We start from the raw sequence: 13,907 nt of genomic DNA on the forward strand, positions 1-13,907 counted from the left end.
AGCATTGCATTGTAATGTGCAAACACTGTGCACTGTGTACTAAACATAAATGAGGGTACACAGTGCAGCCCTGCAGTGTACCATTAGCATTTGCTCAATGCATATTGTACAGTCCTGCAGTATTCCTTCAGCAAAACTTCACTACACACCGTGCACTAAACATAAGAGAAGATACACTGCACAGCCTGGCAGGTAACCTCAACCTATCTGCACTGCACTTGGAATTATACATACACAGTAAGGTGTATAGTGCTGCTCTGCTGTGCAGCTTCAGTGTACCTTAGTGCTCACTGTGCAGCATTCTTACAAGTGGTACACAGTGTTGACCTTTTGTGCATCCTGAACAGATCAGTTTTATGTTATGTATATTCTGTGTGATAAGCAGAGTATGCACATTAGGCACACTTGCAAGTTTCAAAGGAGAACCTGCAGCACCATTTGATTCTGTGCCTGGCTATGCCCAGTATAACCAGCAAGCTGTAAATATGGGTCCTCCAACCCTGGCTTATAGAAGGTAGAAGCATAAACAATTTTTAGTCATAGGTTCATAGGTTCATACATAGGTCCTTTATAAGCCTAGCCATGCATCCCAAATGTATTCTGCATTTTTTGAGCCCTAGATGTTATTTTAAGGGTTATATGTAAGCAAGCATATGATTTACAGACTGCCTCTGGCTCTGTCCATCAGAGATATAGATGCAATACTTGGGGTGGATTTCCAGTTTCCCATCCACTGGTCCAGGCTATGCTTGAATAAGGTTAGAGAAGAACTCTACTTCACATGGAAGAAAAGCTTGTTCCAGGGCTTTGAAATTCTCTGAGACACATACTTGTATCTGCAACATGTCCTATTTTATGTTGCCAGCAAGGTTCAAGTCCCTCTACATGAGAAAATGCAACACTAATAAACCATTTACAAAAAAGCAGAACAAATGAGCAGAGAGAAAGACCAAAAGAGTATACTCTTTCAAGCCCCTCTAGATCATCCAGCTGACAGATATATATATATATATATATATATATATATATATATATATATATATATATATATATATATATATATTATATACACACACCTTGGAATGCCCCCAGAGCAATGTTCAAACATGGGCAGATGGTCTACACTGTTGTGTACCATTTGTAGTTTACAATGCCTCCGCGGATGCATTGTGTAGTAATGTGGGTGCACAGACCTGTAAGACAACAGAACCCCCAAATAGCAACTTTGCCCTATGCATGTAGGAAATAACTTGAATTGCCCTGTGCTGCACTCCTAAGATAACAAACACTTTCTTGAATGATACTTGTACATGCTGGGGCCTTCACTTATACTTGCATGCACCCTGTAAGTTATACTCTCAGTCCATCCTGAAAAAATGCTGCAGAACTCACATTTGCTGTAAGTGCTGTCCTCCAACCCCAAATGCATCTCTAACTATACAGAAGACTCATTTTCTGATGCATGCCATTCATCCACAGTGCTCCACACTGAGTAGCAGGCCACTGTCCACTGTCACTCAGTGTATCACAGCTATGAGCAATAGTTTAAGCCCCTCACTATTCATTTCTTATTATAATGGCACACTGAACATTTCCTGACAGATGCATCATTTTGTTTGTGAATCTCACATCTGTCAGTGATGTAGGTGAGATGCTGTCTGTACTGGCCCAGGTACTCAGCATGGAACGATCTTCTGAATATCACCTAATTAGTGCAAGAATAAGTGAGATCACTGAGAAGGGATGAAAGCGATGCAGCATGTCTGTCATGTTTTGCAGTACCTTTTCAAAGGTAAATACTTCAAGCTTTGCTTCTAGAAAATCTACAACAATTATTGATTTTCACACACAAATACACAGTTATTATCCATATATATATATATCTATATATATCTATATCTATATATATATATATATATATATTTGGGTTTACCTTTAGTTAATCGACAGCCCACTTCACCAAAATCAACTTCAGCGACACGGCATATTACCAATAACTGGAGAGCTGACTTTTCCCATGCGGTAAATAACCGTTTGGCCATCAACCTGAACTTTGCCCCTTACTCCTGCAGCAGTGCATTCTCGAAGTTGGAATATTTATTAATGGGGGTGTGGGGGGTGTTGGGGGCATATCCCCCCACATTGGTGGGTTTGTTTTAGTGGTAGGTTTTGAATTCGGGATGGCCAAACGGTTACTAAAGGTAACCCATATATATATATATATATATATATATATATATATATATATATATATATATATATATATATATATATATATATATATATGGGTCTACATCATTAGACTGAAACTACACTTAATTGAAACTTACTTTACCGAGATGGCATCACCAAAATTTGAATAAACTGAAGCCTCACGTTAATGCATTTTTACTGGGAATGAAGGGACTTGGCCAAGTAACCCAATTTGGCAACTGGACACCAGTTGGCCAGTAGCCTATTAACCCATGTCTGATGGGCTTTATGGCAGGCACACATTGGCCAGTAGGGACACATACACCCCCTCCTACCATTAACATGGGCTCCTGGCATTGGTCAGAGTAGGCCAGGTCCTCAACCCACTTATCACTGGCAAATAACTATGACCACTTGGCAACATTAGTCAACATGAGCACATTACCTAAAGCCATTGAGTGGCTAGCCCTGCCATGGTGTGCAGTGTGTGCTCCATGTTCTTTTACCTTGAGGATACTGTACACCACAGTCGATGCCCAAAGCAGTTGGTCTATACAACTTTTTCCCCTATAGAGTCTGTGTTGCTGGCCTCAACTCCATTCTTGGGTGAATCTGAGATGGAAACAATCAGCATGTTTTTCAGAGGTTGGTCAAACCCCATAGAGACACAGGGAGAACATACACATTTCAAACAGTCACTGGTCAAAAATCTGGATCAAACCTTGTACCTTGTGCATGGGAGGCCAAGACATTAACCATTTTGCCAACAAGTGTTAATATGTTATTAAACAAATGTCATGATTATGTGATTAACTCATTTGCTGTTGGACATCTAAAGTAGACATGGGTGACTATAATGAAGATAAACATATATCAAATACATTGTTTTAAACTATAACCATATGAAATACAATTCAGTTTTTTTTCTGATGCACAGTTTATCCAGTTTAGATTTGCAGGGGAATAAGAACATATCCCAGCACTACCACCAGTATTAAGCTAGAGAGCTAATCCGCAATGGGGATTCCAGTCCACGATAGGGCAAACAGGCACATAAACACTCACCTCAGATATACGCACACACACAAACACACAGACAGACAGACACACACACACACACACACACACACACACACACACACACACACACACACACACACACACACACACTCACACAGATACCTACAAGTGAGGCTATGGGAAGAAACCAGACACCCCCTCCATTCTGAGAATCAAACTGGAGAACAAAACGCTATGAGGCAGCAATATTAACTGCTGCACCATTGTACTGCCCATACACCCCCCTCAAGTTCACTTCTCATCTGCATTTAGATTCTTGCCTTGTAAACTGATATAATTAATATTTTTCTTTCCATCCTTTCCCTATTATTATTCTCTACTGTTTCCCCTAGCCCCACCCCCTTTGTTGCTTTTTATTTCAATATATTCCTCTCTCCCTTTCACATTATTGTTTCATATAACTGTTTCACTGTTTTATTTCCTGTGTTTAGGTTACAAAACTACCAAAGAAAATGGACTCCTTAATGTTATTCTTGCATCTTCTTTTTCCTGTCCAGATCTCAAGCGAAGTTTTAAATAATTTTATGGCACTGATGAACTTTGTATGAGATACATATCATTTCTGTAACTTATCTATCCGTTTTAGGTGTTAAATTAATAGGAATATGAATGTTTAATATTTCTGTGTTTATGTGTTTTTTTTTTTTTGGATTGGAATAAATCTTTAAAACCAACATTGTTTTGTGACCCTCATCAGTAAAAGCATGAGGAGGCTAAATGTAATTTCTCGCAAAGAAAATCATTGCTCATGCTGCAAAGATCTAAACGTTTTAATTATTCAAGATGTCAGAGACAGATGGAATTTGTTTCGTAAATTTTTGCTGTACTGACTCTAAGCTATTCACTTCAGCTAAAGTACACATTCAAAAAACAGAAATTTTGTCCAAGATAGGTTGTATCTCACCCTGGGATTCATTAATGCCTACACTAAGTGTACAGCATTCTGAGTGAACCGATAACACAAGCATAACTCACACCATCTTCCTCCTCATTTTAGTTTTTCTACTGCTTTTCTTGCAGCCTTAAATATCATGGGGGATTCATAAAGGTTACCATAAAGTGTAGATTACATGTACGCTTAGTGTAATCTTTCTGAGTGACTGGAAAGCACAAAATTGCGGTAGGGATGTTCTTGAATACAGATATAGCATATACTTAGTGTAGGCGTTAATGAATCTATCAAAATAAAAAGGTCCTTTAGTTGCCATGGCCTTAAATAAAAGCACTGCTTGCCTTAGAGCCTTATCTATTACCCACTCAGCATTATTTAACAGACTTGCAATATTCTAATCATATTTTGATGTTTGTGAATCATAAAGTTTTTATTTCTGAACAAACACAGCTATACATACTATATTTTGTATCAAATGTACCCTCACAGTTGAAACTGAACTTTTTTTGTTTCACCTTCAATGCAGACCAATTTGCATGCTCATTCAGTCGTTCTATAGACACATATATACATTGTGTGTGTGTGTGTCTGTGTGTGTGTGTGTGTGTGTGTGTGTGTGTGTGTGTGTGTGTGTGTGTGTGTGTGTGTGTGTGTGTGTGTACTGTATGTGTATATTTTTGTTTGGTTTACAAACTTTTTGTATATATTACTTTCAATTTATAAGATTTCCTAGTATTCTGTTATTGTGTATTATTCAGTGTTTAGTGTATGTGTTGTATGCATCTGTTTTTTGTATTGTATTATGTTTATGGATAACTTACAGATGTATAGCATTAGGTGATCTGGTGATTCTTTTATATACATACATATACATAGATATAGGGATATACAAATATAGAGATATTTCTGGAGTCTTTCTCTTTAAACTCCACTGAAAATGAGGCATAATCCTGTTAGACAACTTGCTTGACAAAGCACTAATAAATAGATAAATAGATAAATAATCAGAGTAAATTAATAAATTTATGGAAACACTATAATGTTTTTGTGACTATTGTTTTTATTTTATTGTGTCATGTATCTTTATGTGTCCAATCAGCGCTGTTTTTATTTCTTGTTTTATTATTGCATGTTGTGTGGAATAGTTACTTTTTATGTATAAAGTCTTGTTTCAAGAAAGGTAATTTTTATGTAGAAGAGAAAAGAGTAAGTTTATTTTTTTCCTTGTTTTATCTTTAGAATGGGTGTAACTGGTAGAATGGTGAGAGGGCAAAGGGGCACAGGGTCAAAAGATAGTGGTATCTTCATATTGATGGACTACATTGTTATTATGATTTGTTTTGCATTTGTGTAGTGTGTATATTTTTATTTTTTTTTGATTGTTTCCTGTTATAATATGTAGGTTACTGTTAGTGGTTTAGGGATATTCAAGATAAACTCTTGTTCATTAGTGATTCACTTGATTTCTTATTCATAACTCCTTAAAATCATTTTTCTTCATGTTCTTTGTTTTTATCAATGATTTTAAAAGCCTATTTTCTAAGTAATAACTGTAAATATATGTTGTATTACTTCTCTATGTATTCTTTCATGTTAATTCTGTAATGAAGTCAGAAAGGTGGATAAACTGGGAGTTAGTTTAGAGAGTTGTGAAAGAATGAAATAAGAACACATAGATTTTGCTCAAAACCAGCAACAGTTTGACCCAGCTCATTTGTGCCACTGAAACAACACAAAGAGTACAAGTATGAATTGGCTCTCTTTTTGAGGAAGTACAACTGTATGACAAGTAACAAACCAAAGTGAAGGTCTTTCTACCTATCTTCTAGTGAAGTAAGCCCCAAAACACCAGAAAAGACAAATCTACCCTGTTTTATGCAAAAGAGAGTCACCTGAAAAGACAAAGTAGCCAAGTTAAGCAACCTCAGCTCTTTTTACATATTTTTTGCTGCTATAAACTTTAGGGTTTTTACTGCTATTTACTGAGCATTTTGGACCCACTCCAGAACATGAACCACTTGGGTGAGCTGCTCCAAACTTTCTTCAGTTTTCCTTTTTCTAAGCTGGCACATTTGACTCTCTCCCCACCTGAAAAATCAGCCAGCACCAAATAACTACAATTTCTGAATCTGTGAAGTACAGATCAGGGAAGTGCTAACTGACTCCAGGTGACTGGAATACTCCAGCATAGCCAAAACCTGGCAGAGCACTACTGGGAATCTTCATGATGATTTACACTACTGGGGTGGTTGAAAGAAAAGGAAAAAACAAGGATGATTGAGATATGGGATGCAAAACTACACAAAGTCAGAAACAAAAAAAACAGAGATCTTTGAGATAAATGCAAACCAAAAAAGGCAAAACACATATAACAAAAAAGGACACAATTCACCAGACCTGCAGACTCAGACATACTACAATTCTAGAAGACCACACTATAGTAAGAATACATACCAAGAATACCACACATGACACAGAAACCTATGCAATCACAAAATACCAAGATCTAAAGGACAACCAAATGCATAGCTGGATGTGAATCATTTTGAACACAAAGTAAAGGACATCTGATTAACACCCTAACATTGTGTGATCCAAATTAAACATAAAAAATGGGAAGCAGAGATTTAGCCCTCCCCCTACAACAAATTTAAATCAAAGACAAGCTAAAACCCTTTCAATCCCCTAAAATTCCTGTAAAAACTTTTAATTAAGTCTTACATTTATTTTATCCATTTACTCATTCAATTGAAACAATAACTATATTATTCTCAACCCAAATTTCCACACATTTTATCCAACTCCTTCCTTTTAACCATTACAGCCATCCAAGACCCACATACATTTCTTAAAACTAGCTGCTAAACCCACTGCACTACCAGAAAACCAATTCCCAAATGAATTTCTTAAACTAACTCAAAAACTTCATCATCACCCAAAACCCTGTTTTACCATGAATTCCTGCACTGGTACTGTGGAAATTCTCCCACATCATCCCCCTGCATAAGGGTGGCCCATCCACAGAACTATCCAACTACAGACCCATTGCCATACTCTCCCCCTTAGCAAAATACTAGAAAAATGCATACATTCTCAGCTACTGGCATATCTACTACAAAACAATCTTCTCTCCAACTCGCAGCATGGTTTCAGACCAAGACACAGCACCACAACTGCTCTATTAAGCTTCACAGAATCCATCAACCACCAAAAAATAGTAACAACCTTGTCTCTTCCACTTTCTTGGATATGTCAAAAGTGTTTGATACTGTATCCCATCAAAAACTACCTGAATTATCATCCATTCATCTCTCACTGTCATCCATCGCTTGGTTTCACAGCTATCTGTCCAACCGACAGCAAGCTGTCAAGTAGAAAGATGAAATCTCTACCTTTCTACCTGTTACCATAGGTGTCCCATAAAGCTAAATTCTTGGGCCTTTACTATTTTCTGTCTTTACAAAGTTCTGCATCCAAACATGTTACTTTAGTGCAGTATGCCGATGATTTCACAGTCATCTGCATAGCCCCCACCCATCCCGAACTCCTATCTAAAACTCCGAAAGCTTTCTCAGACATCGAGCAGTACCTCAAAGGAAAACAACTCATACTAAACCCTAACAAGGCAAAACTAATGATATTCTCTAATAATAGCTCCACTGAACCCAATACCCCTTTTCACATCCCCTCTTCCAACAGCACTAAAATTGAACCAGTAGATAGCACAAAGTTACTAGGTGCCACAATAAACTGCTCCCTAAGCACATAGCGCTAACCATAAAAAAGGTACATATTAAACTTGGCTGTTTATACAGGTCCAGAACATTCCTCACCCCTAATGCCAGACAAGGCATAGCTAGAACATACCTGCTGTCCACATTACTGTATGCTTCCCCCATGTTCAGTAATCTTAGAAAATCTGAACTGTCCAAACTAGAGATATGATACCAGAAAATAGTTCATTTTGCAGCCAGCCTTCATAATAGAGCCCATCATTGTACAGCCCTGAAACAGCTACACTGGCTCAAACTGCCAAACCTACTATCACTTAACCAACTCAAAATTGCTCATATCATAGCTCTAAACAATCTAGTTCAACCTTATAATGCCACCCGTACCCTCCGCTCATCCAAGAAACTAAAAGTTAATAAATCTAGCAACTCTTTTGGTGACTCCTTATTCGCAAATCAAATTACAAATCACTGGAACAGCATTCCCCAACATACAGTATACTTAATACTCCCACTACCTCCAAATTTAAACTCCTTCTCAAAGTCGATCTCTTCTTAACTCACAAAGCCATGTCTGACCCAACTCTGTTAGAAATTCCACATCTAAAGAAATCCAAATCCCTCCGCACCACATGCTCCAGAGACCTCAACCTCATTACCACAATCAACAGAACATGCTGGAGGGACAGGTTTATAACCCAGAGAATGCCCATGCTCTGGAATAGACTTTCCATACACGTCAAGCAGTGCACCTCACTGGCCCTCTTCAAGAGAAATCTTGATGAGTGGATGGAAAATAGAAAGTTCAGCTTTCAGTTCAGTTCTACTTGATAGAGGCACTGGGAACTAACGTCAGGCCGGCACTATGCCAGGACACTTCTATGGGATAGGTTTGTAAAGGCTCCATGGCCATTAGCCTAGTACACACTTAAGAACCTATGAACCTATGAACACCTATACAACAATTGACTTTGTTCCTGTATTACCCCTGGATAAGATTCTCTCCTCTCATTTTTACTTCACACCTTTCCTTAACTAAACCCTCCTACTAACTTTTAAAGACATGTATCTGGAGTGTTTCTCCCCAGTCCCCCTGCTGAAAATTGGCTTTGTTCCAAGTCGGACTTTCCCAGTAAACAAATATTAAATAAAATAAATAAAAATAAAATAAATAAACTTTCCTCTTCCTCCTTACCATTTTGCACCATAAACTTACTCAGTTACAAGAGTGAAGCTTGCTCTTCCCTAAAAATAAGTGTTACTGTAAAATCTGGAGACATTGTATCCTGCAACTGCTATATAACTAATTTATTATGCTTTCTGATTGTATTACTACTAGCTGATTTATAACATGTTTCTACTGTGTTTTTCTTCAAAACCATTGTTTCAATTGTTATATTGTAATTTTTTTCTAATTGTTAATTGCTTTCTACAATAAATTTGTTTCTTGGAACTTTTCTCCTTAGGCCTGGGCCACTGGCTGAGTCGGACCATCCCGGTAAACAAATGTAAAATAAAATAAATAAATAAATAAATTACATAAGTATAACTGTGGAATACCCCCCCCCCAAAAAAAAAATGTGATGCCCCCTGAATGGCCTGCAAAACTTATGATGTTCATTGGTCTACTATTGAGCAACACCTCCAGCGTACATCAAGGTATCATGGCATAAAACAGTATACTTTAATATAACCACAGTGCAGCATCTGTCAGACAGGCTGTCACTGTCAGAAGCGCAGTGATGCAACCACAGTGTATACTGAGGCCACACACATGCTGATGCAACAATGTTCTCTAAAGGGGAAGCCAGCAACTAATTACATTTTCACAATATTATGCCAAATGATGTGGTACCTCCCATGAATGGCTCAGCACCATGGCTGCGTAGCAGTAAAATCTCAATGGTGTGCTGATGTCTCCCTGTACCAGTATGACTGACTATACTTATCATAGCAGCATCACAATGCATAGTGCAATGTACTTATCATAGCAGCATCACAATGCATAGTGCAATGTACTTATCATAGCAGCGTCATAATGCATAGTGCAATGGGCTGCACCCCACCGGCAGTATCACTCTGTACAGTTATATGCAAAATGAACGTATTAAGAAACTAATAAAAACATGTCAATTAAAATTCATTCTTATATTTCGCATGTAAAACCAAGTTCTCACATACTGCCAAATGGCTTTTCAAACACATGCCATTCCCTGGCCCCTGAAGAGGTAGCATATTTACCAGTCCCTACTCCTGCTATGCTTCAGTCCACATTGCCTACTCCCACATGCACAGTGTTTCATGGCTAACTATGTGACACATCTCTGCATTCTCTTGTCTTTTACATGTCATACTGCACTCATCATCATCCAGTCAAAACAAAGATATGGAGAGCATGCATTAACATTAGAAAGGTGTTGCTGTGCCATCATTGGCTGTAGATATTGTCAGCTGCTATCATCTGGCATCACCCCATTTCACTAGAACCCACATCACTGTACACGCTGTTAATGTTCACACATTTACTCAGTTCCCTACACCACTGCTTAAAGCCATCTGTTGGCCAAGGGTAAGTCTTCTTATGGCAGACTCCCCCCTTCCCTATTTCTTAATTAAGTACGTGTCTTACAGGATCATGGGAGATTACTAGGCTATCGACCCGGAGATCATTTTAAGCCTTGCCGCTTCATCCCAATGTAATACCATGAAAATGCGTCTTCCTCTACAAAAAAAACTTGCACCCCCCAGTGAGAGATGTTGACTGTGTACATGCCATCTAAAACCATGCAGCAGTCATTTCCTTTATTTAACACTAAACCTTTTGTTAAAAATGTACACTTTATAAAACAGAGTATTTCTTCTTAATGATTGTTTTCCCTTTTCATCTTTCTTAGAGTATGGTGTCCCTGAGAAGGGCAATATAAAAAAAGTGTCCACTACTGCTTAAGTCAGTAGATGCCATCTAGTGTAGTTAAGAGAATCCTTTTCTCAGGCCACATGAGGACGAGAGAGCTGCAGATGGCAAAGAATCTCTAAATAAAGTCCTCTTCCTCCTCCTCTAGGTAATTTACAGATTGCTGTTTGGCCTGTACAAGTAGTGATTTGTGCATGTTCCTTATCCACGGGCTGTACAGGAACTATATGTGTTTGAGGTTTAGAATGATTCTGCTCTGTCAACTTTATTAATCTCAGGGCTAAAAATAATGCAAACTGCACACAGCCCACATGGTACTATGCGTAACATTTATGAATCCTCTGTCCAGATTACAAATGTAAGAATATGCTCTGAGGAAGTTTATCACAGAATTCCAGTAACAGACTTGGAGCTCAGTGCACACTATATTCTTTTTTTATATTTCACTGTGTACAACTTCCATATATAGGAACTATATCATGAACAACCTTCTGCACCTTACTCACGTTTATTTAATGAACAACCTTCTGTACCTTACTCACGTTTATTTACAGATGTTTTGTTGAGACCATTAAACTTGTCATGGAAATCACTCAATATTAAAGTGATTTATGGAACCCAAGTTTTCTGACAGAATTCTTTTTTACTCAGACATGTTTTACATCAACTAATAAAAAGAAGGCAGAGTTAAACAAACATTAATAGAGTCACAGTGACACGTCCATGATTTCCTTACGTGGCATAGCTTGCATCATTGGCATAGCACCCATAGGAGCCATTGCTGGCATGGCTGGTTGCATCATTCCACCCATAACTGGCATGGATGGGTAGGCAGGCATCTGGGGATACTGGGCCATAGTTGGCATACCTTTTGTAAAGAAGAAAAACAGAATATAACTACAATGCATGATACAAGAATAGTCTTATTTAATAATTTGTTAAAACAGATTTAATCAAAAAAGAAGAATAGTTAACTTCCCTAATGTCTTGTTGGCCTTGATGCAATTCTTCGCTATTTATTTATTCCTTATTTGCATGAATCTTGTTACAGACAACTCCATATATGTGTGTTTTTGTGTGTGTGTGTGTGTGTGTGTGTGTGTGTGTGTGTGTGTGTGTGTGTGTGTGTGTGTGTGTGTGTGTGTGTATATATATATATATATATATATATATACACACACACACACACACACACACATACACACACATACACACACACACACACACACATCTGACAATATAACAAATGTCATAGTTTTAATATGGCTCACTATCATACAGCAGTATGCCAGTATAAGTCCAGTAACCATTTTTTTTCATTAGACAAAATGGTATAATCAACATAACCTTAAACAATTACAATGCAATTGTTTTGTATGTTTGTTTGTTTGTATGTAAGAAAATAAACAATAATGCAGATTTTACAGAGTTTATTTACTTCTTTTTATTAAGCAGTATGTGAGCTGAAATACTTACCATATAATAACAGTTTCTGACACTGCTGTACTCCAACACAAAATCCTTACAAAACAGTAGTCTTGGAAAGCCAAACTTTCAGTCAATCTACTTACTGTCTTACTTCTTCAGCAAAGTCATTCTCAGCTGACAGACATGGTCCATTTTAGTGATAAACAGCTGAACGTAATGAGAACAGTCCATCCCTTTGTCCAGAGAGAACGCTCTTACCTGAACAGCCTTGCAAACAACTATCTACTTGATGTGACCAAAACTGTGGTTAGATCAGTCAAGGGGAAGGGTAATACCATTAAATATTTTGTTGATATGTCATGGGAAGATAAATGATCTACTTCTCAAGAAAGAAATTTGTTTTGCCATGATATGAATATTTAGAATAAACAGTAGGGGGCTGATGCCTAAACCTTGAACTGACCCTCTGAGCTGAATGTATTAGAAATGCAGAAATGTGAACAAAATGAGGCCGTGGGTAAAGAAGAAAAGGTAGAGAGTAAACACAAAAAAAGTGGAATAATTGTGGAAAATAAATTTCCTGCATCAGAGATGAAGGCGAAGGAGGAGAGACAGAAACAAGGTCTGAGAACAAAGTTGTTAATATTAGCAGAAAGAAAATTGAAAAATGTATACAAAGGCAGATACTACTATAGTATCAGTCAAAGTTACTAGTACAAAGAGAGATGTAATAAGTATGATACATATGAATGTTTCAAGTGGATGCAGATTTAACATGTTTATTAGACACTAGGTGTGTAAACAAACAAGAAAAGTTTGAGCTGTTTTGGGTAAAACAAATAGTACTGACTCTAGGTCAAGATGTATGTTTAAGAACAGCATTTTCAGTAAAAAAGTTCAGCTATTAGTATGTGACACATTGCAGTTGGAGTACCAAGAAGGTTCTTAATTTGTGACATTATTTATTTATTAATTAATCAATTAATTTATGTATTTATTGACATTTGTTAACTGGGTTTGTCCAGCTGGGCCAGAGACCCATTTTCAGTGGAGACTCGAGGAGAAAAGCTCCAGTTATATACAGTGTACTATACACAAAAGTTTAATTTACAAATACATACAATAACAATTTGACATACAATACATACCAATTGCAGTTAGACACAGAATATGTAGAGATTCACAGTGATTAGATAAGAAAAATAATAAGGTAAATCAGATCAGTAGATATATACACAATAGTGATAATAGCCCTCCCCCTTTTTTGTTATGTTATTAATAACAGTTTTGAAGTGGTGTAATACTGTGTATGCATGCATGGGGTGAAAGGGGTATAAGGAGGTGGATTAAAAAGCTAAGGCAAATATGAGGGCAGAAATGTAGATAAATGTAGAATATTAGGATAAAGGAGAGTAGTGGAGTTAGGTAGGGTCATGATAGGTACATGTTTTGGTGCTGAATAAGTGCAGTCTAAGTTCTTTCTTAAAGTGTATAGGGTGAGTAATGGAGCATATGTGGGATGGAAGTTTATTCCAAGCTTGGGATACAGTGGATTTATACAGTAGTTTATCAATATTTTTCATAGGTTTGTAGATGTCAAGGAATTGCTGGTTAGAGGTACGGAGTGTGTGAGTGGGAGTATCGGTGGATACTAAGGAGGAGAGAGCGG

General features: G+C 37.4%; 1 protein-coding gene across 3 annotated transcripts in view; it reads right to left on the bottom strand.

The window, feature by feature from the left end:
* MYO15B (myosin XVB) overlaps positions 1–13,907 on the bottom strand; it is a 1,190,858-nt gene that overhangs the window by 676,601 nt on the left and 500,350 nt on the right. For all 3 annotated transcript variants that reach the window (XM_044084949.1, XM_044084950.1, XM_044084948.1), the window contains exon 13: positions 11,547–11,678. In XM_044084949.1, coding sequence (XP_043940884.1) covers positions 11,547–11,678 — 132 coding nt within the window. The remainder of the gene's footprint in view (positions 1–11,546; positions 11,679–13,907) is intronic.

Source organism: Protopterus annectens, chromosome 10.part0, assembly GCF_019279795.1.
Source record: "Protopterus annectens isolate FY-2018-M chromosome 10.part0, PAN1.0, whole genome shotgun sequence".
Taxonomy (NCBI): Eukaryota; Metazoa; Chordata; order Ceratodontiformes; family Protopteridae; genus Protopterus; species Protopterus annectens.